The 27,701-nt window shown below is 36.9% G+C and overlaps 1 protein-coding gene across 1 annotated transcript in view; it reads right to left on the bottom strand.

Annotated features, from left to right (window-relative positions):
• The window catches only part of LOC113052395 (polypeptide N-acetylgalactosaminyltransferase 18-like), a 72,039-nt gene that overhangs the window by 13,473 nt on the left and 30,865 nt on the right, over positions 1-27,701 (bottom strand). Inside the window, exons 6-8 of the mRNA XM_026216842.1 lie at positions 14,934-15,119; positions 9,133-9,270; positions 7,724-7,819 (exon numbers count right to left, since the gene is read on the bottom strand). Coding sequence (XP_026072627.1) covers positions 7,724-7,819; positions 9,133-9,270; positions 14,934-15,119 — 420 coding nt within the window. The remainder of the gene's footprint in view (positions 1-7,723; positions 7,820-9,132; positions 9,271-14,933; positions 15,120-27,701) is intronic.

Below are 27,701 nucleotides of genomic sequence, written 5' to 3'. Positions count from 1 at the left end.
GTATCAGATCAAACGAGTCAATCATATTTAGAAACTCTCTGGAAACCACATCCTGTCCACAGCACAGGTGTAAATTTAAAACTATCGAACTGTGTAATCAGCCTACTCACAAAATCAGAAAATGCATTCATAAAATCTTTATTTGGCTTTGGAGGACGATACACAACAGCCACTAGTACAGGATTAGTCAACATTATCTGAAACGTTGTAGCTCAAAGCTATTATAAATTTCAGTAGAGATCGGCTGGCATCCAATATCATCTTTAAAAATAGACATAAGGCCCCGACCTCGCCCAGTTAACCTAGGAGAATTATAATAGGAGTAACCCACTGGTAAAAGGTCAGCCAACGGAGTAATATCTCCTACCTTTAACCATGTTTCCGACAGAAAAAGGATATCCAATTTATTGTGGTGATATACATGATAAAATCGTTAAGTATAAAAGTTTTGTTTCCCACGGATGGAATATTGAGTAAAGCCATTTGCACTGTGGCATTTTCTTTGGTCATTTGCCTCTCGATGCAGACGGAGCGAAGATTCCGCAACTCAGTGCCTCTCGTTCAGACGCGTGACCATTCCAATTTTCTCACAAAGGCCGCACCATCAGGAAGTCTTGGGTGAGTCCAGCCACGCATGCCAGTCGTGAAGCGACAACAAATTTTACGGTTAACATCCCTCCTATCCGCAAGCGTTGATCCTGGACGAAATACGGCACTACATTTTCATTTTCAGTTTCAGTTTTACAATAACACCACCGCGTTTTCCTCACTTCCTACATCGGCATCTTCGATGAGCACCGGAGGAGGAGCGGCACAGGTGCACGGGAATGTTCTCCAACAGGTACTGAGGGATAAAACCCGATCCCTTAAAATCATCTTTAGAAGCAGCATTCACAATCGCCTGGATCGTTAGCAGTTGAGTCCGGTCATAAATAAATAATGAAGATGCATATTGAGTAAAACAGGTTATCAATAACAAGAACAAAACAAAGACAAACAAAACAGGTAGACGGCTAAATGTTTTACTGCATCTAGTATTTATTTTAGCTATAGCATACCTATACATACATTTTGTTGTCGTTTTCAGTTTAATGAACAGTGAAGGCAGTAAAACAGCAACAACTTTTAACACAACTGATAATGGGGCAATTAGACAATAAATAAACACTTTTGCGCCATTTCTTGAACAATGCTATGTTATGACCTCAAAACACTTTTACCATAGTGCATGGTTTGTAAACGAATACATTTTGATGTTTGTATCACATAAACAGGTGTATATATTTGTCTCTTCTGTCGTAGTAAACTTGCTCGGTAGCGTACCTGGTACAGTCCTGCACTTGCGATTTAAAGCACTTGGGCGTGAGTCCAGTGAAACACGAGTCATGACACTCAACAAAAGAGCTCAAAGCATCGTAAAAGGAAGCTAAAATGGCATGGCTTCTTTAACAAATGTGTTTTATTTCACATTTACTTTTGTTAATATTTTGGTTAGGGTTTTGTGCAGAGGCAGTATTCACCGTATCAGTTTGCTGTGGTAGATACAAATAAACCATTGCCACAATCAAATCTAACAGATTCTAAAAAAATGTATCTCACCAATTTGTGCCAATCACTAGGTATTTCACTTTAAAAGTGCAATGAAATGTGAACTAATGGGACAGAAAATGACTATTGTGTCACTGAGGGCGTGCCAAACATCTCAAAGATTCAAAAGGAAGCACTGCTAATTGTGTTGTTGATGTAATTTCCTGTGATGGAAGGCGTGTCAATGTGTGAGCCAGAAACACCAGTGGCATCTGTCTGAAAAATCACCGGCACTCACTCCAAAAGGCCTGCAGGAGCTCAAACCTTCAGTGACTTGTAGGATTAAGAAGCTTCTAAGCTGTTAGTGTGTGTAGTGCATGTTTCTGTGTGACTGAAACTGTGTAGAGAAAAGCTGAGCATAAGGGGAGCAGCCAAGGGGTTAAGGGACATCTGGCAGGCATGTCAGACTAGCCTCTCAAGAGCCATTCTGGCCGAGGTAAATCACTGCTTAAGTCATAAACTTAGCATTGCATGTTGTCTCATGCATAAAGTATTCACCCATGAATTAATTCTTTAAAAGTGTCATTATAATGGAAGCTCTGAAGCGAAAATGCTGTAGAAAAGTGTGGAGCACTCCATTTGTTGCTCCTTAAGTTTGTAGAGAACACTGAGCAGCCGACTGAAAGGCAGGTGTGTTCCCCTCCTGAAGGATTTTCTCTTGTTTAAAGTTCAGAGAGTCCCTAGCAAGCTTTAGTTTCAAAAGATAATATTACCAAAGTATTGAAACATAAAACTCGTTATCTTGATGACATTTGGGTTGGGAACAAGAATCAGGCTTTTAGAATAGTCCCAGGTTGGTACTACATTCTACACGTATAAAGGTAAAAATAAATGAATATAAAGAAAATAGCTTAATGGTATGGTGTTGATTTGCTGATTCAAAATAAACCTGGTCATAATGTAAAAAAGGTAGCAGAACTTCATACGTCATCTGCACGGAACTGCTTCCATGAACAATGGTGAGTGCAAGCTAGATTAAATTGATTATTACATTTTAAATATGATCATTTTTTCCAACAAAAATGCAATGATTCGCTACAAGAGGCCTTTGTTCAGCTTGGAAGATCAAAGACAATTTTTAATATAATTCCGAATGGATTCGTCTAAAAGAAGAAAGTCATATACACCTAGGATGCCTTTAGGGTGAGTAATTTATGGCCTAATTTTTATTTTTGGGTGACCTAGTCCTTTAATGAAAAGGACTGCCATTTCTGTAAAAACCCTGCCATGATCTACAACATTCAGAGAAAAACAAGGACAGCAAGCCATTGCAATTTCATAGCAATTATCATGCTGGTTGGAACTGTTAATAGAACTGCACCTCAAAGGGAAACCGCGCTGACCACCTCACATCCTTGTGATGACTCACATTTTCAATCCATCATTTCAGATGTAAGTGCTGCATTATTGTAGTGAAAATTATAATTCATGACTCTATCCTTTGGTTTTGTAATTGCAATTATTAATTTTAACATCTGGTATTATACTTTTTTTGTGTGTGCTAAATTGATGTTCATTCCCATTATAAATAAATACAGCTGTCATAGAATATTATAGTGTTAGATTTGGAGTCTTGATCTTGTGGTCTTGGTCTTGAGACCTCATATGATCACATAAAACCGACATTGGCCTGGATCTTGTTCTCATTACTCAATGACTTAAGGTGAGCACTAGCTGTCACCTAGCACTGCTGTTTCACAAATCTTTCCTGAACAGTGCGCTATCCACTTGTTACATCTGAAATCACGTGTCACCGCTTCCATGTCCAAATAGGAAAACAGATACCACGAGAAAACAACATAAGGTGCTAATATACACTCACAATGTTTCCCAATGTCCCAGATAGCCAGACAATGAAAATATAAATATAAATAAATACATATAAAATGCATTTGTGTTTGGGATGCTGTGAGCATGGGAAACTGTAGTGTTAACTGTAAGTTTGAAAATGTTTAGCTTAAATGTTTAATATGAATAAACAGTGCTAATAAATGGCTGCTGAGGTATTATTCTCAAATTAAGCAAGTCGAGGCTTGGACCCGGAAAATTTCCTTGGGAACAGCTCTGTCTTGCCATATTTTACATGTCTAATAGTGTGTTCATGTGTGCACAGGTTTGAAACGTTTGCCAAGAACTTCCTATTTTTGTATGAACTCTACTGTCAAAAATCCTCATTCCTGGCATTTGGAAAGAAAAACAAGTCTGCCTGCACTGCATTTTGCACATGCTTCAAATGTTAGGAAAGTAACACCTTTGGACACAATCATTGAACATTGAGCATTGAGATCTTGACCAAATGGAAATAAGTTGTTGTTGGTGAAGGGCCACCATATCATTATGATGCCATATGTCATTAGCATCGAAAGTATATTTGGCTATTTTATTTTGTATCCTTGAAATGGAATCTGCTGATGTTAAAATAACTGCCATGAGATGAGTCCTGATTATAAATTCAACTAGGGACCTTGTCATAGGAAAGACAAAGACAATTTGGATGTGACAGGAACAGATCAGAAAGAGAGAAAAAATGGACTATTATTGCTTAAAATCATTAACCTAGCACACAAATAATTGCATATTCCACACATCAACAAAGTGCAATATCCTATTATTCATCCTATAGAATTTAAAAAAATAATAATAATAATTACGATAAGTAATGCAAAATTCGAAAAACTTGCACAATCATACATTATAATTCACTACAGACTTTTGCAGATCTATGTTGATAATATTATAGATCAGTGTTTCCACAATGTTTTGAATTTACACACTTGAAATTCACACTGAATGTGTTTTACATACACAATAACCATATTTAATGTTCTATCATCAATTAATTCAATTTGTTTGAGTATCATTCAGTTTATCTACCTGAATATAGCTTGTTTCACAGCTAGCCATTTTTTTTCTAATGCATTTTGAAAATGTTTATTTAAATAACAAATAAATGATCCAAATAGTCAATTATAAAATTTGGCAACTATTTCTTAGCAGTTTCATTTATGTATGATCATGTTAAAACTGTAATCCAAATTAATGGATGTTTTATATTTAAATGCATAGATCCTAAATTTAGTCTTACATATTTATGCATTTTTTGGAGTTGTGAACTGCCAGCATACAAAGCCGTCCAAATAAATTTCAGCTATAGATTAGCTACGGATTATAATGATTGTGGTTTTCAATAGCATTTTATGTACAGTTAAAATCACCGCCAAGCATTCAAAAAAATCTGTAATGCTGTCGCTCAGACATTAATAAACACCATTGATATATTTCCATATTTTGCTGTGAAGTTTAGGCCTCCTCCGGCAACCCCCAGAGTCTCAAAGATATTGGCAGAAAGGTCTGGAAAAACAGCCACCACTGCACAAAAACACTTATGACTATCATCAAGCCCACTCTTTCTGCCGCTCTATTGTGTCTGACCATGTACTGTCCGTTTCTCATTTAAAGGCAACGTGCAGTTTCACTACTTCAAACTCTTTCATTCATGGATGAGGTTTTAATACTCATAGTACAGACAACATAAAGTATTAACCACCAAGAACAATATTTTCTTTGGTGAGGTTGCTCCATTATAGCTCAAGAGATTTTGAAGTTCTCAGTTATTTCTCATTTCATCTCATTTATTTATAAAATACCAGAGAAGAGAAAGATCTATTTGCTCTCTATTTAATCTCACTGCTGTCCGGGAGAAACAGTTCAGATACTAAAGAGATCTCATTCATTTCTAAGGGCACAGACACTAAATCAGATTGCTATTTTTGTGATCCATAATTATCTGCTGTATTGGCACGTAACTGTTTATCTGGATAAACTAGATTATTTTTCCTCCGTTTTAACAGAAAACAGAATTAATAAAAATGATCAAACCAGAAGAAAACAGCAAACAAAACTTTTCTCTTTCCATTTAGTAAGCTGTTGAAACCCCATTTAAACGATCTGCTGAAAATTCCCTGGTGATCTGTGAGCCAAGCAATTCATCAGTATTGAAAAACTCATTTCTCACCTGTGAATTTTCTAGGCTAATTCTGCTGCAAGCAAACTCTTTCTTTTGAGCTTGTTGTGTTTTGGGAATCATGCTTCCATAACCTCTTTCCTGTCTTATTCAGCCCCTTCTCTGCTGGATCAGGTGTTGCAGCATCTTCTATGACTTAGTGTTCACCCTTTTCTTGTCCTTTACCATCTTGAGTGGCTTCATCAGCTCTAGTGCTGCTCTCTGACTCTCTGAGGATATGAGTGCACTACAGATCCTTCCATGTCACACCTGAAACCATTCAGTTTCCTTTCTTACATCATCTAAGTTATATTTTGTTAATTTGACCATAATATTCAGTTAATTTTGGAGATCAAGAGAGTTTATTTGGTCAATGACATCATTTTCTCTTGAAAGAAGCTACTAAAAGGGTTTTTGCAGGGCATTTTGAAACAAGATGGCCATGTCAAGATAACCCGAACTCTACTGAACATTAAAGAGGAACATTAAAGAACACTGTCTTCCTCATCGGGTCTACGCTGACTATACCAAAGAGCCTTTTCACAAATGTGTAACAAATGTGTGATGTATTTTGTGCACAGAGCCTAAAAAAGGATTTTGAACATTAACTCGACATGTACTACAAAATGCAACTATATTCTCACCCAACTGTTTATATAAAGTGAAATATATAAGTATGTCCGACTACAAGCATACATACAATAGTAGGCTTGTACAGTGTGTATGTACAGGACAGGGGTCGTAATTGTGTACATGAGTCATTACATTATGATCACTCCCAGCACCCAGAGCAATGACTGCACCGAGCAGCCGGATGGTGCTGCAGGTGCAGTTCACAGAGCAGTATATATACAGTACAGTACCACCCGAGGACCGGCTTTCGGTCAGTAGAGTGTTCAGTTTCAGAATGGGAAAAGCTGCTGATTTATCAGACAAATTGTGATGGCATGGCACCTCAGAACTTCAGTATCTGAGTCAACGTGTCATGAGGGTTGTTTGCATGTTGCTGTAGTGTGTATGTATTGTAGTGTGTATTGTGCACATATTGTAGTGTGTAGACATTGTTCACAGTGATAGCAGGGCCACAGTGTGACAAATCACCAGCAGCCACAACAGTGGTGACCAGGGCAGTGTGTCACAGCTCACAGTTCATTGCAGCCTTTTGTGTATGTCATTGGCAACAATGCATGAAATGGGCCCAAGATCATTGAGATTGCACTGTGGATGATTGGACGAATATTGCCTGGTCTGATGAATCAAGATTCTTGGTACATCATGTAGAAGGCCAATTGTAGATATGCCAATTACCAACAGAGGCTGTGGTACCTGGATGCACTGTTGGGCAGAAACAGGCCAGTTATGCTATGGATGATGGACACTTTTGGCCACATTATTGCAATAGCACAACTCATGACAGTTGTCAGCTATCTAAACATTGTTAAGGACCAAGTGCACCCATTAATGGCAGCTGTGTTCCCTGCCCGTGATGGCTGTTACCACCAGGGTGAGGTACCGTGCCATAATGCCAGAAATGTCAAGGAGTGGTCTGAGGAACATGATGGTGAATTTCCATTAATGCATTTTCCTCCAAATTCACCCAGTCAAACATTTGTAGTTTGACTTTGAAAAGTGGGTTCACGCTACATCACCATCACTCCACAATGTAGGGGAAGTGGAGGACCTGATGTTGAAATTATGGTACCAGATACCCCAGGAGATCTATTGCCACCTTGTCGAATCAATGCCTCGCGGAGGTATTACAGATTACTGGTTATATTGTAATTCCTCATCAGTGTGTGTGTGTGTGTGTGTGTGTGTGTGTGGTGTGGATGTGTGTGTGTGTGTGTGTGTGCGTGTGTGTGTGTGTGTGTGTGTGTATATATATATATATATATATATATATATATATATATATATATATATATATATATATATATATATATATATATATATATATATATATATATATATATATATATATATATGTATATCATTTTTACTATGCCATTTTGTTTGGAATTAACCACACTGATGCATTTAACTGACAGTCCTTATAAAACACCAACAGAGAAGAGAACCAATGTCACAGTCACTCCACTGATGCAGGTGAACAGAGCGAGACAGGCAACTCACCTGAGGTGTCATCCCGTGACAAAGGTAAAGGATGGGAATGTTGTCAGAGTCTGGCCCTTGGTCGAGACACAAGTCAGTCTTCAGAGAGTTTCTCAGCTGAGAGAAAAATAAAACTGACGGTTTAGCATCAGCAGAATTAAGTGTTCAATGAAGTGCATGTCATTTTTTGCTCTTTCACAAACAGCATACAGCAGATAAAACTCAACAGTGTTTCTTACTTGCATCGTAATGAGGTTCACTTCTCTTTCCTAATTACAGGTTCTAATTATAAAATTCACTTTCATAAGTGTACCCAACTGTTACAACTGCATACTCATGAATCATCTAAATTATATTCCACCCAAAGTCCTTGGTGAAGTAAAAGAGCCATAGTCAAGCCTTCCACAAATAATTCAAACTCGCTACTTTTCTGTTTACCTGATTCTACCTCCAGAGTATAAACACTCTATTAGTAAAACCATTTCATGCAGAGCCTCAAAAACTACTTGTCTCAGTAGACTTCAAAGTGTATTGCAACTGTTACGTCTAATGAAAATAATGTTTAAACACATGGCTGTATCGGTGACAACCGAATTCCTTGCGGAGGACTTCAATGGATCATATCTCTGTTTTGGCATTTTCCGTTGGATTCAGCTGAATAACTGCTGTGCCTTTTATCACTGCGTGCTGAATTTCCAGCCAACATGATTGACAGCCTCATCAAATGCAGTCACTCAGAGTAAAGTAATAAGGGCGAGAGCTATTTTTGAGCTCTTTACTCCCCGAATTCATTTAAATAAGGCTGACCTATTTTCCTCAGTTTCTTCCTTTTAAATCGCAACTATGAAAACACATATGATGAAATCAAGCACAGAATGAACAGCCTGCATCAGTTTCTGCATCAATACTGAAGAGTCAAGTGTATTATTATTAAGTCTAGTACTAGGGAATAAAAAGTGAATGATTGTTAGGACTTGACTTGCATGGCTAATGTAAACAGTATGGGTGAGTCGCGCTTCGATTGCTTTTGTCAAGCAAAATGGAAAATCCTTTTCAGGCGCCTTGGACAAAACGGAGATTGGGTGTCACACATGGCGAGCGCTGCTCTCAAATCCAGCCTCAATGGTACAATATCTGGGCATTCAATATGAGCTGTAGCTTATTCAGCACTCACAGGAGCCAAGGTTAAAGCATTAGCCATGTGGAGAGAAACTGTCTTGCATCTGCCACTGCTCTGACTGTCCTAATCTTTTCACATGCAGGGTTATATTACACAATTTGATTTCATATAACACTGCACTGCTGGGAAATGAATCTATCTGACAAGATATACAGTTATTTGCACAGAATCTGAACTCTTTATTTGCTCTTTTCATGTGCTGAGCATTTATGCCTGCTTCCGTTTCATTGGGTTTAATACAAATACTCACCACTCCATATGCGACGGTGTCTGTATACATCCTCATCTCAGGATAAATGTTCACTAGGTACCAGCGGAAGGTCTTGCACTGCAGTTTTTTCCTCAGTGCTTTCCGTTCCGTGATGTCACCGATGTCTATCCCTGAGTCCTGATAACACACAAACAAATGCAAAAAGATAGAGACCGTTTTTCATTTTATTAATGATTGAGCCACACAAATTGCCTGCTATTTAGTTTCCTTTCTAAAACTGAGATGTTTCAAACTAAATAAGTTTGAACTATAATACATTTATAGGTTTTTCCGATGTCCTTAATATGATTTCCAGTCTTTTTCCAGTTTCTTAAAGGGATATTTCGCTCAAAATGGAATAAGATATTTTGAAGAATGTTGCTAACTAAACAATTTGGTTTATCTACCAATTTGGTTTGGTTCCAATTGACTTCTACTGTTGGGCCAAAAATATGTCTCTTAACATTCTTCAAAATATCTTCTTTTTTGTTCAGCAGAAGGAATAAATGCACACAGGTTTGTAATGACATAAGGGTGAGTTAATCATGACAGAATTGATGATATTTTCACTGTATGTTGTAACTACCAATGACTTTCAGTCGTAACGATAATCATAATATTGTACAACCTTTGCTCCTCACAAATTAAGGAAGAGATTACTGGAGACTGGACTGGAGATATAAAATCAGGCTGAATTGCCATATTATATCAGTGATTTAAATACCGCATTGAGCTCCATACCACTGGATTTGAAATAAAAAAGAACATCTCATGTTGCTCAGCACACTAGAGTCATGTCTTCCTGCTTCAACAGTCACTTCCCTTTCTCCCTTTCCCTCCTCTCAACATTCAGCTTGGGTCTGGGAATCTGTTGCAATCTCACAACGCCTTCCGCTTTCACCAGATCTTAATTGCTGTCTCACTGATAAATGCACAAGCAGGACCAAAGCTCCCTAAATAAATGGAGCACTGTAACATATGGTTGGAGGCAGAGCTGAGGGCTGGAGAACTATAAATGAGGTAATGACTGCAGACAATAACAACTGTATTTCTCTATGCATTCTAATAACTTTTCTACAGTCTTTATAATCAAATTTGCATTGTATGACTGTTTTATACTGTATTACTGGACAGTACTGACTGTGGTGCACAATCTTTATTTCCAACAACGGAAACAGAGTGTTTATGGGTCACTCCTGTTCCTGTTCCTGTTCCTGTTCCAATGCTCTGTTCAAGCTCAGCCAGTAAGTGGGTTTTAAATGACTTTGAGAACTTTTATATTATTTTCAGGAAATATCAATGTAATTATTATTATTATTATTATTATTATTATTATTATTATTATTATTATTATTATTTTATTTAATGTGTTACAAATAAAAGTACAATTAATAACAGCATTTTCTTACAACATGTATGTATGTGAGTAGATGTGAGCACACATTTTTTTTATTCTTTATTTTAACAAAGCAAAATAACAATGACTACAGATCACAAAAAGTGCATTCCAACACATACATATACCCTAAATAAATAAATAAATAAAATAAATAATTAAAATAAAATCCTCATTAGGGCTGGGCGATATATCTAATGATATGATCATGCGCATATAAACAGTAAAGCTGCTTCCATTATTACCGCTAAAATCGCCTTCACCTGCGTGTAATTGGAGTAGCTTTTAATAAACAGAGCCGTAGATCAATGACAAGCTACGCAATATCGCGTTCATTATCCCCGATGAATCACCTTCGATAATGAACGCGATATTGCGTAGCTTGTCAGGGATCTACAGATCTGTCTATTAAATGCTGCTCCATTCAAAAGCAGGTGATGGCGATTTAGCTGTCATCACGGAACCTGATTTACTGACTAGATGCGCATGATCATATCGTTAGATATATCGCCCAGCCCTAATCCTCATACTTGCATCTATTTTGGAATCATAAATAGGTTCCATGTCTGATAACATCCATTTTCTCTTTTGACCTACAGCTAATATATTCCAGTGAAAGAAAATCAAATATCACCATGTGCCTTTCTGAAACGGTTGACAGCAGTTTATCATAGATCCATTTAAGAAAAATTATCTTACCAACAATCAATTAAACATTTCAATTAATAACTCATGCTATTTTTACAATTATCTTGAATTATTAATTAATAAGGATATATAAGTGTAAATTGCCTGACCGTCCAGCATGTCGTAAAAAGACCTACTGTATAATGATCCAGAATACTGCAGCATAACCTGTCTTCACTGAACCCAAAAGGGCTCCCTTCACACCTTTGTCTCGCTACACCAGATGCCAATTTCTACCCACATCAGATTCAAGCAACTGATGCTGCCATATAAAATCTGCACCCTCCTACACACACTCACTTTTATATGTCTATGCTTCCTCTGAGACTGCTGGGGTCTTTGAATGAGCGGAGCTTGTGCCATTATCACAATGAGGCACTTTTCAGAACATTCATGTTCACTGTTCCTTGATGGTGGAATACTGCAAATGTCACCAGAACAATCATATCCACTATTTTTTTTTTTTTTTTTTTTTGTGCAGAAGCAGGCTGTTTTGTACAGCTAAAAATAAATAGCTGGAAGCTGATGAGACCATAAACCTGACACATTAATTACCTACAAACACTGCAACAGCCATATATAATGTTACACCCTTCTGGGTCTCGACTAAGATCAGTTTAATAAAGCTTGCACTTGAATCTACAACCTCATTGTCATGGCCAGTCCATTACAAAGTGTATTTCAGCAAATAATATACCCAGAATGTAAAAATATGCAATCTACTCCACTTTACTGCAACACTGCAGATTTACTGTTTGCAGGTTTTATTTTTTTTACCTAAAACGTCACACCATGACATATCAGTCACATATCAATCACAAGGCATAATTCACCAAAAATTCCATCTCCAGTCCCCCTGCATATATACAGGTACTGGTCATATAATTAGAATATCATCAAAAAGTTGATTTATTTCACTAACTCCATTCAAAAAGAGAAACTTATATTATATTCATTCATTACACACATGTTGATACATTTCAAATGTTTATTTTTATTTTTATTTTGATGATTGTAACTGACAACTAAGGAAAATCCCAAATTCAGTAACTCAGAAAATTAGAATATTACTCAAGACCAATACAAATAAAGGATTTTTAGAAATCTTGGCCAACTGAAAAGTATGAACATGAAAAGTATGAGCATGTGCAGCACTCAATACTTAGTTTGGGCTCCTTTTGCCTGCAGCAATGCGGCGTGGCATGGAGTCGATCAGTCTGTGGCACTGCTCAGGTGTTATGAGAGCCCAGGTTGCTCTGATAGGGGCCTTCAGCTCTTCTGCATTGTTGGGTCTGGCATATCTCATCTTCCTCTTCACAATACCCCATAGATTTTCAATGGGATTAAGGTCAGGCAAGTTTGCTGGCCAATTAAGAACAGGGATACCATGGTCCTTAAACCAGGTACTGGTAGCTTTGGCACTATGTGCAGGAGCCAAGTCCTTTTTTTGAAAATAAAATCTGCATCTCTATGAAGTTTGTCCATAAAGTTCTGGTATATGGCTGCATTGACCTTGGACCACAGAAAACACAGTGGACCAACATCAGCAGATGACATGGCACCCCAAACCCCAAATCACTGACTGTGGAAACTTTACACTTGACCTAAAGCAATGTGGATTGTGTGCCTCTCCTCTCTTCCTCCAGAGTCTGGGACCCTGATATCCAAAGGAAATGCAAAATTGACTTTCATCAGAGAACATAACTTTGGACCACTCAGAGCAGTCCAGTCCTTTTTGAAGCTAGACACTTCTGATGCTGTCTGTTGTTCAAGGGTGGCTTGACACAAAAAATGCGACAGCTGAAACCCATGGCTTGCATACGTCTGTGTGTAGTGGTTCTTGAAGCACTGACTCCAGCTGCAGTCCACTCTTTGTGAATATCCCCCAAATTTTTGAATGGGTTTTGTTTCACAATCCTCTGCAGGGTGCGGTTATCCCTATTGCTTGTACACTTTTTTCTACCACATCTTTTCATTCCCTTCACCTCTCTATTAATGTGCTTGGACACAGAGCTCTGTGAACAGAAAACCTCTTTTGCAATGACCTTTTGTGTCTTGCCCTCCTTGTGCAAGTTGTCAATGGTCTTCTGTTGGAAACTGTCAAGTCAGCAGTCTTCCCCATGATTGTGTAGCCTACGGAACTAGACTGAGAGACCAGTTAAAGGCTTTTGCAGGTGTTTTGAGTTAATTAGCTGATTATTTTCACAATATTCTAATTTTCTGATATACTAATTTTGGGATTTTCCTTAGTTGTCTGTTATACTCATCAAAATTAAATTTTTGAAATATATCAGTCTGTGTGTAACCAATAAATATAATATACAAGTTTCACTTTTGAATGGAATTAGTGAAATAAATCAACTGTTTAATTATATTCTAATTATATGACCAGCACCTGTACATATATATATATATATATATATATATATATATATATATATATATATATATATATATATATATATATATATATATATATATATATATATATATATATATGTATATATATATATATATATATATAAGGGCTGTCAAATGATTAAAATTTTTAATCAAATTAATCAGGATTAATCACTATTTGCAATTAAACCTGAATCGTAACCATTTTTTTTTCTGAAATGCATACCAAAAGATAAATAACAGGACACAGATACATAATTTTCATGTATTGATTAATCAATATGTGGTTCTTTTTTTCTGAATTTCAAAAGTTTAACATTTACTTAGATAAATTTTACCTGAGCACTATATCAAACCATGCCATTTAACTACAGATAGTGTAAGAGTTTTAGGTGAACCAGTGGTTAAATATAGCCACATATCTATGAAATTATGCATAGAGAAACTCGAAAGAATGAACTCAGAAACACAAACATGTGCCCTCTGCACTCTGGGCACTCTTGTTTTTGATAGGTGTTCATTTGCTCTGCCACAATACTTTAGGATCGATATTTTCACGTTCTGAAGGCTTCAAGTGCCAGTAAAACCAAGTAAAAATGCATATGCTTTTCCAAACAGCTGTAATTTTCGCTGTATTGCATGTAGGCGTTCTGCGCATGCGCAGTGTGAAACACAGGACGCTAGAACAGGAAGAAGCTCCAGTGTATCAACTACCAAAGTCGTCTCTGTTTATCGAGCTTGGCATTAATGTATTTGAGAGTAACTGGGGCAAAACCTTAAGCTTCTTCAGTGTTTTCGTCGCGGCGCTCGCTGCTGTTTTTTTACTATCTTGAGAATTCAGAGATCGACGAGACTTTGCTGACCTGAATAATATGTCACACTGCGCATGCGTGAAATGCGTTAAAAAATTTGACGTAATTAACGACAAACAACTAATTAATGTCGTTAACGCGCTATTTTTGACAGCCCTAATATATATATATATATATATATATATATATATATATATATGAAAGTCAATGGAATCAAACTTGTAGTGTTACCACTAAATAGACCACTAAAACCTCTAAATAGACAACTCTTACATGCATGTTTGATTATTGACACAAATTAATTACAATATAAACAATACTCCTATGAATCTTAACCCCTAAATCTTGAATTGCAAATTTATCTCCTTTGACTCTTTTGAATAAATTTAGTTTTGCATTGCTCATTTATAAGACATGTTGGATAAAAGCAACTGCTACTTAAGTGAATGTAAATGTCAACATGACTTTCCAGCAGTATGTACAGTAGCTGACATAATAGAACTCACCTCTTGTGGAATGTTCCAGGCCATGTAGACGTGGCTTTTAAACTCATCCATCCACACTTCAGCCACTCTCAGAGCATTTCTGCGCACATGGGCAGTGAGATCTTCAGTGTAGGGTTTGTGGGCGCGCTCAATATGGGCGATACGGGCACAGGGCAACACCTCCACACTTCCTCCACACTGCCACACCTACACATACACATAAAGAATATAAATGAAAAAAAAAAAAAAAAAATCATGCTGAGAAATAAAAAAAGGCCCAATTCTTGGCAAGACCGATTTACACGCTGAACCAGACTGAGGAGCAGATGAAGTGCAGAAGTTTGTATGAAGATCTTTCATAACTCTTATGTCTCTATGACTAAAGCTTATCGGAACCTCTTAAGAACACCCAAACATGAGACCCTATAAAGTCTGAAAGGGAATTTAATATATGTGGCCTGTGTAGTACATAAGATTTAAAATAAGGATAAAATAATAAATGTACCCAGGCATGTAAACACTGACTTGGTTCAGTCACAAGCAGACACCTAACCTTTACTCTAACCCTTACCCTAATTCAGAGCACACAAACAAATACACAACAAACTATTTTTTTAAAGTTCTTAGTATTTAATTAATTATACCTTTGTAAAAAAAAAAAAAAAAAAAAAAAAAAACGTAGGCACAGGTTAGCCAACCTTCAAAAAAAGACCACTTATTCTTGAAAGAATAAATTTAAGTGCAATTAAATTAAAATGTATTGGGGTTTAAATAGAGTGATTTTTGACCCACTTAAGTAAAACTTAAAAGTAAAACTTACATCTTACGTAACACAAGTAATAAGCATATTTAATTAGTACTTAATTACATCTCTGAAATATAGCTAGTGTACTGTTGAATGTGCTGACAAGCATTTATTTTAAACTAAATATACTTCATTTTTTTCTGTTGAAACTTGTGTCATGACTTTAATAGATCTGTAATATATTTGTTATTACACATTGTAATGATGCAGTTGCAATTTATTACATTCGAGATACATTAACTTTAATATTGGATATAATACAACTATAGTTAAAAATATACTTTACACGGGCTATATTTTTGCATGTCAAAAGCAACTGGCAACAATATTAAACCTAGTTGAACAGGCTAAATAAGCAATGAAGCCTTAAAGATGGGGTAAATGATTTCGAAGAGGCTAGCAATAGCAAGCTTGTTTTTAAAGCATAAGATTCCACCCTCCCTGGAAATCACTCTCCAAAGCCACACCTCCTCCAAAACACATGACACAATGAGAGACGGCTTTGGTGGGGGGTTGAATGCACCACTGTCAGATTACCTCATGTCTCATTAACTGATGATATGCTCATGTCTCATTCAAACAAAATATTACAGTACAAACCATAATATTAAAATAATAACCCCTGCCATTCTTGCTCAGTATGCAATAGAGTAATGGAACGGGCTGATGTCGTATTATATCTGCGTGGAGTCTACAGGTTGAATGAAGGAATGCAAATACATACGTTGTCCCGTAGGTAGGACAAGGGATATGATTGGACGAACATTTTATGGTCCTACATCTTCCAAAGACAATATAAATACATACAAATACATTTAGACCACATAATGTAGTGATTGCTATTAGAATGTGCCAAACCACCTACCCTGCTTTTAAAATCTATGTTGGGGACAACAGCACAGTATCCTAAACTAAGGATTTGTACAAAACATAAGAGTGCATTGGTGAAAAGCTATGCTGTATTTTTATTATTTTTATCATAATTTTACATTAAATTAAAAGCTCTTACAACAACAATAATATAAGTACCCAACTACTATTTATATTAAGACAAAACTTCCAATGCCCTGTCAAGATGAGAACTGGATTTTGAAGGCACTGTTATAGTCAGCCAATTGTCAGCAACCACAGTCTGTAGAAAAACATGACAATCTAAGAGGTCAGGACTTCACTTTGAAGCCAGAGGGACGATGTCAAGATTGTGTCGAGTGTATTGTTAGGCTGAGCGGGAGAAGCTATCAAGGATGCCCGATATATGCTTCACTCCAGCAGGTGCACTCGGCTCTCACTGTGGGGAGGAAGATGAAGCTGTCATTATAGCACAGACAGGACTCACTATCAATGTATTGCTTACTTTTAAAGGAGCGTTCAATCCAACAGCCATTTGAAGCCACATGAAGTCATTCATTTTCAATGAGAATTGGCAATTCCCAGAAACATGAGCAACTGTTGCAGATTCCATTTCAATTTCAAGTTGAACAATTGACACTATATAGTTTTGAATAATTAAGACTTTGTGTTTCTAACCTTGTTTTTATACGTAATGTTTTTGTAAGAAGTCTCACCAAGGCTGCATTTATTTAGTCAAAATACAGTAAGAACTCTTCAGAGGTCTGAATAGAACCCTTGAACAAGACACTGTGTCATGTTGTCATGATGCAGCATAGAGTTCCATCGGTACTCCAAGGGAACGGTAATATTGTGAAATATTATAAAAATGTAAAATAATGTTTTCTTTTTTAATATATTTTATTCTATTCTCAAAGAGTATATATATATATATATATATATATATATATATATATATATATATATACAGTCACATTGCAAAAAGCGATCCGCTACCAGATACAGCGATCGAGTGTGAACGGCTACTAGCCTCTACTCGGTGACCTTGAGTGATTTAATCGCTGTCAGTCTGAACACACAGTTAAGTGAACAGGAGATCTGGTCAAGCACAATCTGGTAAGTGGCTCTATGAGGTGCTTGAATGGGAGGAAAAGAGTCAATCAGTTTAAATCTAAAATTGCACCAGGCTACAGTTATAAGCAGAAATACAATTAGGCCTTGTTTTGAGTCAATTCTGAGTAACCCTTCAATAAAATCGGCAGTTTCTATGACAATGGCATGCCAATGACATGCAGACTTGGAGACTTGGAAACAGCACGCGACACATAAAACTCACTCCCCTGAAGATGTCTGAAAGCAAAAGGACAACCAAGGACAACCAGCTTGGACGGTTTCCCAGATCAGAACGGTGCAATTAAAAACAATTACTACTATATACTTAAGTGGCAGTTGTTAAATTAAAACCAAAATTTTCTGCATGAGAAGAATTGCTGTTATCACAGTTTATTGTCATTGTTGACCGTGGCATGCATTAGCAATCACACTGCACTGATATTTACTCCTGTATAATTTACCCTTGTCAGACTCAATGTTTGACAGTCGCTGCTCTACCGTGGGTAACATGCGCACTGAAATGAGTAGTAGGTGGTTTTAAAAAGTCTCAAGTATGTGTGTATGTATGTGTGAATGTGTGACTGCCTGCTTTTATCCCTCTTTTCTGCCTGCCAATCCTCCTACGGACACTCACGGTTTCCCGAAACTAGAGCAGCCCTGCCATTCGACAGTATTAACTTTTGTCTCTCTGTTTTTTTAGTCTCCGGAGTGCTAACATTTACTCTCAAATGATCATCGAAATGTTTTAATTTGTTCTGCTGTGATGACATTGATTGGAGAGTACACTGGCTCAAATGAACCGAAATGTCATTCATTTCCTGGTGCAAACATTTGTTCAAGGGTGCCCCATTTCAGTGGAGTGCACTCGTATCAAAGGGAGATGTTTGGGAAAGCAAGAAAGGAAAAATCAACTGCTAGTGAAACGATGGATATCAGAATGTACATTGTACACACTGAATATTGGCGCTATTAAAAAAAAAAATGTATGTGAAACTAGCATGTAATGACTATTCAGCACCTCAGCTTCAGGGTTTATTTTTCAATTATAATTTTCTAACTGTACATTATCCTGCTTATTATATAGCTACTTTCCAAGGACATCGAATAAGAGGGCATGAATTGTGGATTCATATGAGATACACAAAACTAGCAGAGATGTCAATATAAATTAAACATTTTAATGGTCATTATACATAAATATTTTACTGTGGTGATTGAAAATCAATGGTTCCTGTGTATTTCTGGAGATAGAAAGTCAGTTTGGCTGCAGTGGATTGTGGGAAACCGTATACATGCTTTCGTATACATTTTGGCAAAAGTAGTGGGTAGTTTGAGTATATGCATAGAACATTCATATGTTATACACTGAGTGTCAACACACTCTCAACAGGTACTTTATATCATACTTAAAATGTCTATACATTTTATCTTCCAATATAATATTTAATCAAATATAATGAATATTTATATAATGTAACATGTATTTCTAATATATATTGTCTATGTATTTGAAACATTTGAATGGACTGAAAAATTATTTTTGTTGAAGTACAATGTCGTTTTGAACATAACAATGTAACAAATCTAACTCGTATAAATATTACAGTAGTATATAAAAAATACTATACATACATTTATAGGAGAAGTCAAACTCTTTGATGCCAAACAATTGTGCAAAGGATCACGGGCTGCCTGAAGTGTCCATCAGTAGTAATCTTCAATATCCTTTATTCCGAAGGGCCATTTGAAGTGGCCAGTTTTGAGCACTTCGGTTTAGAACGACCCTTCAGTATGGCGGCCATGATTGTTTTCACTCCGAAGTGCCCTTCGGAGGGGGATATATCCCATTTGGAATGCAACGTAAGGCTACGGTCACAGTTATATACCAGTTCCTCATGTGTTCCCTTAGTTGTTTACCACATGTAGCTGTCTTCCCTTCATTAATCTCATTATTTAAGGTCCCTCTTTAGGTATATCCATTGTTGGTTCATGTTTGCCCATGTTGTGTGTTGGTATACCTGTTCTCCTGTGGATTACTATTAAAAGGACTGTTTAAACTAGCTTCCTTGTCATGTGCTTATATATCCCACTCTATCCCTGTCAGCTTCAGGCAGGTGGGTTTATTTTTTTCAGGGTTGGAGTCTCTGCAGGACATTGACACTCCAGGACCAACATTACCTATTCCTGATCTAGACAGATGTTGTCAAACCTAACAAACCCATCATCTGAAGATAGAAACTGGCGCTCAATTACACCAAAAAATGGATGTAAAGATACTATAAAATATTGTGTGTGTATATATATATATATATGTGTGTGTGTGTGTGTGTGTGTGTGTGTGTGTGTGTGTGTGTGTGTGTGTGTATTTATTCATGTTCAGCATCAATTACCATTTAGCAATGTATTAACTAATAACTTGTTAGAGCACAATCTCTCTCTCTCTCTCTCTCTCTCTCGGAGTTAGACTAATAGTCAACAAAGTATTGTTATACAAACAGGCAGACAGACAGGAGTAAAAACAAAAACAAACAAACCAAATAAACCACTTAAAAAAGTGTTTATAACAAAAAGTTCTTTATAACACTATTATGGTTCAATATTCTGTAGTACTTTCAAAAAAATATTTCTTTAAGGGACCTTATAAAAAAGGTTTTGAGCCCAAATCTGGTGCGGTTTTTCTTAAGATTGTGCATGCTGGTTCCTAAAGAAATAGTAATGTCTGTCTGTCAGTTCATAGAGAGTGCAAAGAAATCTGGCATCAATGCTGAAGTTAACACCAAATTACTGTGGTATGCATGCTTGCACAAAGTATTTTTGTATCTAATTTGCAACCCTGCAAATCCTACTTAGTGTTTCTTTCACCTTGCTATGTTACTAACTAACTGCATAGCAAGTCAACAATCCAAATCTGATAATCTGAGTCACTGTTCGAGTAAAACCCATTTTGATAAGAAATAGGAATATTGTAAAATCACTTTAATCAATTATGCTCCAGCAGTCCTAGACAGTCGCTTAAGAAAGCAGTGTGTGCTGACATTACTTTCCATTGTAGGTAACGTTAGCTATTTTTATTTCAGACTAGAAAATGTAATCTGTTTCAAATTCTGAGGTGCTCCATCAGCAAAGCCTCATTCCCTTTGGATACAGAAGGACAAAAGAGCCCTCACACGATGCTGTTTGAAGCCCTTCAGACCTTGGCCTACTGCAAAAATACCTGCAACATGCTCTCGTTTATCCTTTATCTCAACGGCCTTCCAAAGGAGATTTTATACTAAGCATGGCGAACTATCCCTTTAATTATTTTGATAAATGATTTTTTTAATTAATATGCAAATATTTATATATATATATATATATATATATATATATATATATATATATATATACATATATATATATATATTTTTTTTTTTTATAAAATGATACTCTAAATAGGAAACTGATAGGAATAGGGTGTCTTAAAGTTCTTAAGGTTCGCCCCCCTCCCAGAAGGTGAGACCTGGCACTGTAGAGAGAAGGATGAGGCAACAAGGAGGATGAGGAGATGGCAAAGAGATACAAAAGGGCAGGCATGTAGACAGAGAGATGCGGGGGGGGGGGGGGGGGGGGGGGGGGGGGCTGTGGGGGGGGGTTCGATAGGGGAATGACAAAAAAAATCCAGGAGGTGCAGGTGAAGGCCAGAGGTTGAGCTGGAGTGACCGAGGGAGATTTCCAAATCCAAACAAAAATAAAAAGTATTTTAAAGCATCTTGGAGAGAAGGCGGAAGATGGATGCTGGAAGGACCAGCGAATCACACAGATGAACAGAATTAGGCAGGCTTAGGAGTAGCAAGGTCTCTAAGTCTAAAAAAACAGTATCCAAGTCCAGGAAACACTCTCAGTGGCAGGAGGGTAGATGGGGCTCGCATCCATGCCCTCGAATTCCACGAGATTACCCTCCAGCACATGCGGTGTTGCAAGGTCACACACCTAGTCAGATACTGTAATCGGCTCAGGCTGCAGGGCAATGGCAGACTCAGTCACTTCTTGCGATGGCTTTTCCGTCATTGTGGGGCTCTGGCTATCTCTCTGCGGTGGGCTCAGGCAGACACTACATGCAGCGGGGTGGTGACTGGCTGGGCACTGGGTCTGGAGTGGGGCTGGTGAAGGCTGATCCACAGGAAACTAGCACCCACTCATCGTAGTTGACAATGCTCCCTCGAGGACAGCTGCACACGAGTGACAGTGTTCAGTCAGGTGTGAACAGTTAGACATCCGGGAAGGTGGTCTGATCGGTGAGACCAAGGAATTCCTCAACATACTCCTTGAGGGGAGCAGTTCCCTTTCTCAATGCAGTGCAGATGGACAGGGGCAAAGTGACCCATAGACTAAAACCAAACAAAAAACACTGAAAACTGAAAAACACACCATGTAAATCTTGCAGCTTAATTCACTTTATAGGTCTGGACTTCGGTCAGATTACTGTGTTGAGAAACACACATGGACACGATGAAATACAAAGAGCAACTTAAATGCACAAGCAGACTAGGTTAAATAATGACACACACCTGAAAAGAATGAAACAATTATCTCAATGAATGGAAACGTGCGAAATGAAAACAATCTTCATTCATTCATTCATTCAGTTTGTTCAAACAATTTGTTAATTCAGGAATGAAGTAGATGGCTCTCTTTATGAATGGGCCACTGAATCATTGGTTCACTGGATTCATTCAAAACATGGATTTATTCAGAAATGTTGTGTTGCTCGGAGATGCACAAAAGTTTTGTGGCTTTAATAGGTAATAGGTAATATATTATATATAACACAATATTACCTTCTTATTTTCAATATCTTTTGTGATATTGCTCTCGTTGCTAATGTTATTGCTTATCATATGAGAGGAATATGAGGCAAAATACTCATACAACGGCATTTTTTGGCCCAATATCTTGAATTTTAGGGGCACATAAGTGCATGTATGAAATACATAGCTGTTGCCCTTCAACATGTCAACAGTCAATAGGGTGGGGCGGTTGTTTTAACAAAATATTTAATAAAATATTTTCATCACGTTATTTTCTCATAATTAATTAATTGAATGCATTAAACTATTTATTTCAGTCATGACAACATTCAGGATAGATAGTAAAATCTTGTAAATGTAAACAGAATTTGCATAGCTTTGTTCTTGGTGGACATGATATGCTACGCAGCTGCTGTGGAGCAAGTAGACTTTAAAGGGAAGATTAAAAGGAAACATGCTGCTGCTGCTAGAGAGAGGAAGATCCCCATAGTAGATCTAAGCAGGTGGTGCTGGGGAGTCTGTTTGCTAATATGATCTTTGGTACACTTTAATTCGCTTACATGTTCCAGATTTTGTCCTTTATTTCTTCAAGTGATTCAGTGGGTGAAAGGACTCCATCTGCATATTGCATAAATGCTTCATGAGATTTATCACATAATGTTGTAATTTCTGTTTATCACCTTTGAATGCTTCAGACAAGTTATTAATTTGCTTCTCATCCACAAAGCATTTAACGCTGATTGACGACATACTGCATCCACCTCTATATAGAATGACAAACAAAGTCTACTATTTGTATTTGAAACAGTGATTTTTGATACATGTAGATTCAAAAATTGCCTTTCTCTCAGAGTGCTGCCATAATATAATGCAGACAGATAAAACCCATTGGGAATTGTGGGTAAAATGAGGTAAAATGTAGTAGTGCCTCTAATCTGACTAAAGCACCTCTGCCTTCTCTCAGCAACCTGTCTTTTCATTGCTTTTACCAGAATCCAGAATAAACAGAGACATGAACAAATCTAGCACACTGTGTTTCTGTGTGTCTTCTTGTGCAATCAGAACAATTCAATTTCCATTTATCCACAAACCAGCTAGGGACAGTGAAAAAGTATGTCTCTGAGATAATTGTGCATGCTTTCAGAGAAGAGCAATCAGTGGCCATTATCAAGCATAAAAATCTTAAAAGCATGCCATTCACTGAGGGAAAAATTACCAGGGAGAGAAATGCCACCCTACTCTCTCCTTTAGCGTGATTGATGATTATATTTTACTGTGCTTGGAGAGAGTGGTCACAGCTTTGAAAGTCAAGCCATTTTAGGGTTGTGCTGACTCATGGAGAGGACAGACAGGGACAGCAAGTTTGCCCTCTAGTCTGTGAATTTTTTATATTATACACACTCAGTATGAATTTGTATTTTTTTTTCTTCATCAGCAATGCCCAGTGTCATTCATATGTTTTTTTTTTATGCATTGCTTAACAGAGTATTTCAGCTAGAAATGAAAATTTACTCACCCTCTACACTCTAAAAACTGCTGGGTTGAAAACAACCCAATTTGGGTTATTTTGACAACCCAGCGCTGGGTCAAAAAGGGACGAACCCAGCGCTGGGTTGTTTTAACCCAACCAGTTGGGTTATCATATTTAACCCAGCCTGCTGGGTTGCCTTTTTTATGGTTTAAAATGACTATATTGCAGGGTTTAAAAAACAGAGCGGGTGTTTTTTTTTAATCACTGTATTTCAGAAGGAAAACTACTGTATTTAGAAAATGTTCGATATCATTTCGCATGTGCTTGATAAGGCAGCGTTTGTGAGCTCAGCACCGCTCTGCAGCCGTTACCGGAGAAACCTACCTCTCCCGCTCTTAGCGCCTCCTGCTGGCAGAAAATAAACTCGCAGAGTGCAGCCATGTGGGGAAACAATGCATTTCTACGTTAAAATTAACCCAAATTGAGCTAGGCATTAAACCTACAAATGTTGTTCATTTTAAATATCACTTTTACACACAAATAATAATTACCAAAAGGAAAATATTTATTAAAAACAAGAGAAAAGTCAAAAAGTAACATGTTAGAAGAAATGCAGAAAAGGATGGCATTAACAGCTACAGAGTTCATAAACAAAGCATTGAACATTTGATGAATATAACTTAAGATCAAATTGGACTTTGTTCAATTGTATATATTGTATAAAAATATACGAAAACACATACAATAAATTTACAATTAGTTAGGTTTTTTCCCAACTATTCTGGCATGACAGTACACAAATAAATCACAACATTAACTTTGATATTATATCATTTAACAGACGCATGTGTGTGTGTGTGTGTGTGAAAGAATGTGAGCAGGTGTATGAATGACAGAGTGTAAACTCTTCTACTAAACAACACAGAAAAAGCATTTAACTTTTTTTTTTTTTAACAAATTATACACTTACAGTTTGTTTCATAGTCCATGAATACAGATCATGCATCACGGTCAATTTTCATGATCTCTTTAGCATAACTGATGTAGTCATGAAGAAACCCCATCTGCACAGCATCTGACATCTTCTACATCATCCAGGGCAGCGTCCTCCTTTAAAACCACCGCTGCATCAGTTTAGGGGAAAGAAGATTCTCCTCTCTGACCAGGATTCATCCAGTCACCGCCTGTTCTTCATCAGTGGCCTAAGAGAAACACATTTGAAAAAATTAAACATTTAATTAAACTATCCATTTTCGGGTAGAGGTGTATTCACATCCGTAAGGATAGGTAAATAATCGGTTTTAAAGTTTCAACACTTTGTGCGGTTGTTTAATGTCTCAGTCCACCACAGCGCTCCAGAATGCTATAATGACAGCACTACTGTGAGGGCAGGCGATATTGTTTGAATATTGCTTTCAGAAAGCTTCTTTACTGAAACATTAAAACAGACATGACATTCACATACCTCACAATATTCACGTACATGGAGGGCTGCTCTTCAAACCGTTAGTTCACCAAATAATTAAAATGTTTATAATTTACTCTCCTCATGTTTTTCCAGACTCATACAAAATCTGCTCATTTTTTGGAAAACGTATGAATATATTTAATATTCTCTTTTTGTGTCCTCCATTGCTGGTCTGGGAGACCAGTATTTTATTTTGAACATACATGTTTGCTATCATATAATTTAAGATGTATTCATATATAAATATCAGAATTTACTTCTACAATAACTCTATATTTATGAAGCTTGAAAATACTGATTATCTAAACTATAAATGGATTAACAAATATTATGAGAAAACTAAAAATATATTAATTTATGTTGTAAAGACAGACAAAAGTCTTATAGGTTTGGAATGACTTGAGGGCAAGTAAATTATTTTTTGTGTGAACTTTACCTTTAAGAGCGAAGACCAAGAATAATGACCCTCCAAATCAGACAAGACAACTCCAAACTTGGTTTGAGTTCTGCAATAAAAAACACAGACATCAATGGACTTAATGAAATGAGCACGTAATCACACTGTTGTTGCATCAAAATGTGAAGTAAACTGGCAGGAGACAACAGAAAAATTTATTTTCTAAAAATAACTAACATAAAATCTCAAAGGAATGATGCTCTCCCATGTCTCTTGCTTTTAACATCTACAAAAACAAAAAACAAACATTATTTTACTCTTAGTAAAAAAACAACAACTGATAACATGAAATTATGAAGTTTACTTGCCTTAAACGATCTTTCCCTCTCTTCAGAAGAAGCTGAGAAAACCACCTCCTCACACAAGCAGACTTGTGTGTCCTTAACTCCAGTTAGTTTGAGTTCTGCAACGAGGGGCATCAATGGTTTCAATGAAATATTAACATATACATACATACATACATATATAAAATCACACTGTTTTTGCATCAAAATGTGAAGTTAACAGGCAGGACACAACAGAAACATTAATTTTCTAAAAAAAAAAAGTAATAATAATTTAACTTACATCAGTCTCAAAAGAATGAAGTTATCTTGTCTCTGGATTTCAACATCTAAAAAAAACACACACATTATTTTAGTCTTAGTAAAAATAAAGATAACTTGATGTTATTCTGAAGTTTTCTCTCCTTAAACCGTCTGTCCCTCTCTTCAGAAGAACACCTCCTCCTCATCCTCACACAGGTGACTCCTCACACAAACAGCTTCTGTGTCTTTAACTCTCAGCGTGAGGACAATGAAGACAGGAGCTGGACAAGTCTGAAATATTACATGTAAAACATACTTTTAACAGTAACCACTTCAACAGCCTCAAAATAATTACGCTCGTCTTTACTACACAATGCCGTTTCCTTTAGGAGACAAACATACATTCAGTTTAACCGCGAAAAAAAAAAGACAAATTCACATGAGCGTAACCGTGACCATAACCGTCTGTTAACGCCTCAAAGAGAACAGATAATGTAAAATCTTATGTAAATATGACAAAATACATTCACAGACGTTATATTAAAAGTACATCCTCCGTTCAGTACCGTTACATGAGGCAGTTAAGACCTCCGTGTCTGAGGCGAAAACCGCGTCCGTTTTTTTTATATATATATAACGTTAAGCTCCTTTGTTTCCGCCTTTCATAAAACCTTCCGCCTTTCATACAACCGGGTAAACAATAAAAGATAACTTTACATTTTGAATATTTAACGTTACTTACCATAGTCTTTCACTCGCTTCTCGCTTCTATCACGCTGAGAAAATGGCGGCCGCTCGCACTGGAGACGTACGATTTTGACGTGACGTGCGTGCTCTCCTTCACGTCCGCGTCCTCAACCCACCCCCGCTGGGTTAAAAAAGAGAGTTATTTTCAACCCAAACTTGGGTTAAAACATCCCAAAGTCCTATCCAATGGCCTCAACCCAGCAGTTGGGTTGAAAAAACAACCCAGCGTTTTTTAGAGTGTAGCCATCCCAGATGTAGATATGTTTTTTAATTGGAAAAGATTTGGTGAAGTCTAGCATTACATCACTCGCTCACTAATGGATCTTCTGCAGTGAATGGGTGCCATCAAAATGAGAGTCCAGATAGCTGACATACACATTAAAATAATCCACAAGTTCATCAATTAATCAATCATTATGATGTTTTTAATCTCAGAAAGTTATTTCCAGCCAAAATTGACATAGTCATCTATCCAAAATATTGCTTTCTCAGTGAAAAGTCATCTAATCTGAATCAGAAGGAAAATATGCACTGATAAAACATTGTTAGCCAGAGATGGGACCTT

This window comes from Carassius auratus, chromosome 32, assembly GCF_003368295.1.
Source record: "Carassius auratus strain Wakin chromosome 32, ASM336829v1, whole genome shotgun sequence".
NCBI lineage: Eukaryota > Metazoa > Chordata > Actinopteri > Cypriniformes > Cyprinidae > Carassius > Carassius auratus.
This window is presented reverse-complemented; position numbering and strand designations above follow the sequence as displayed.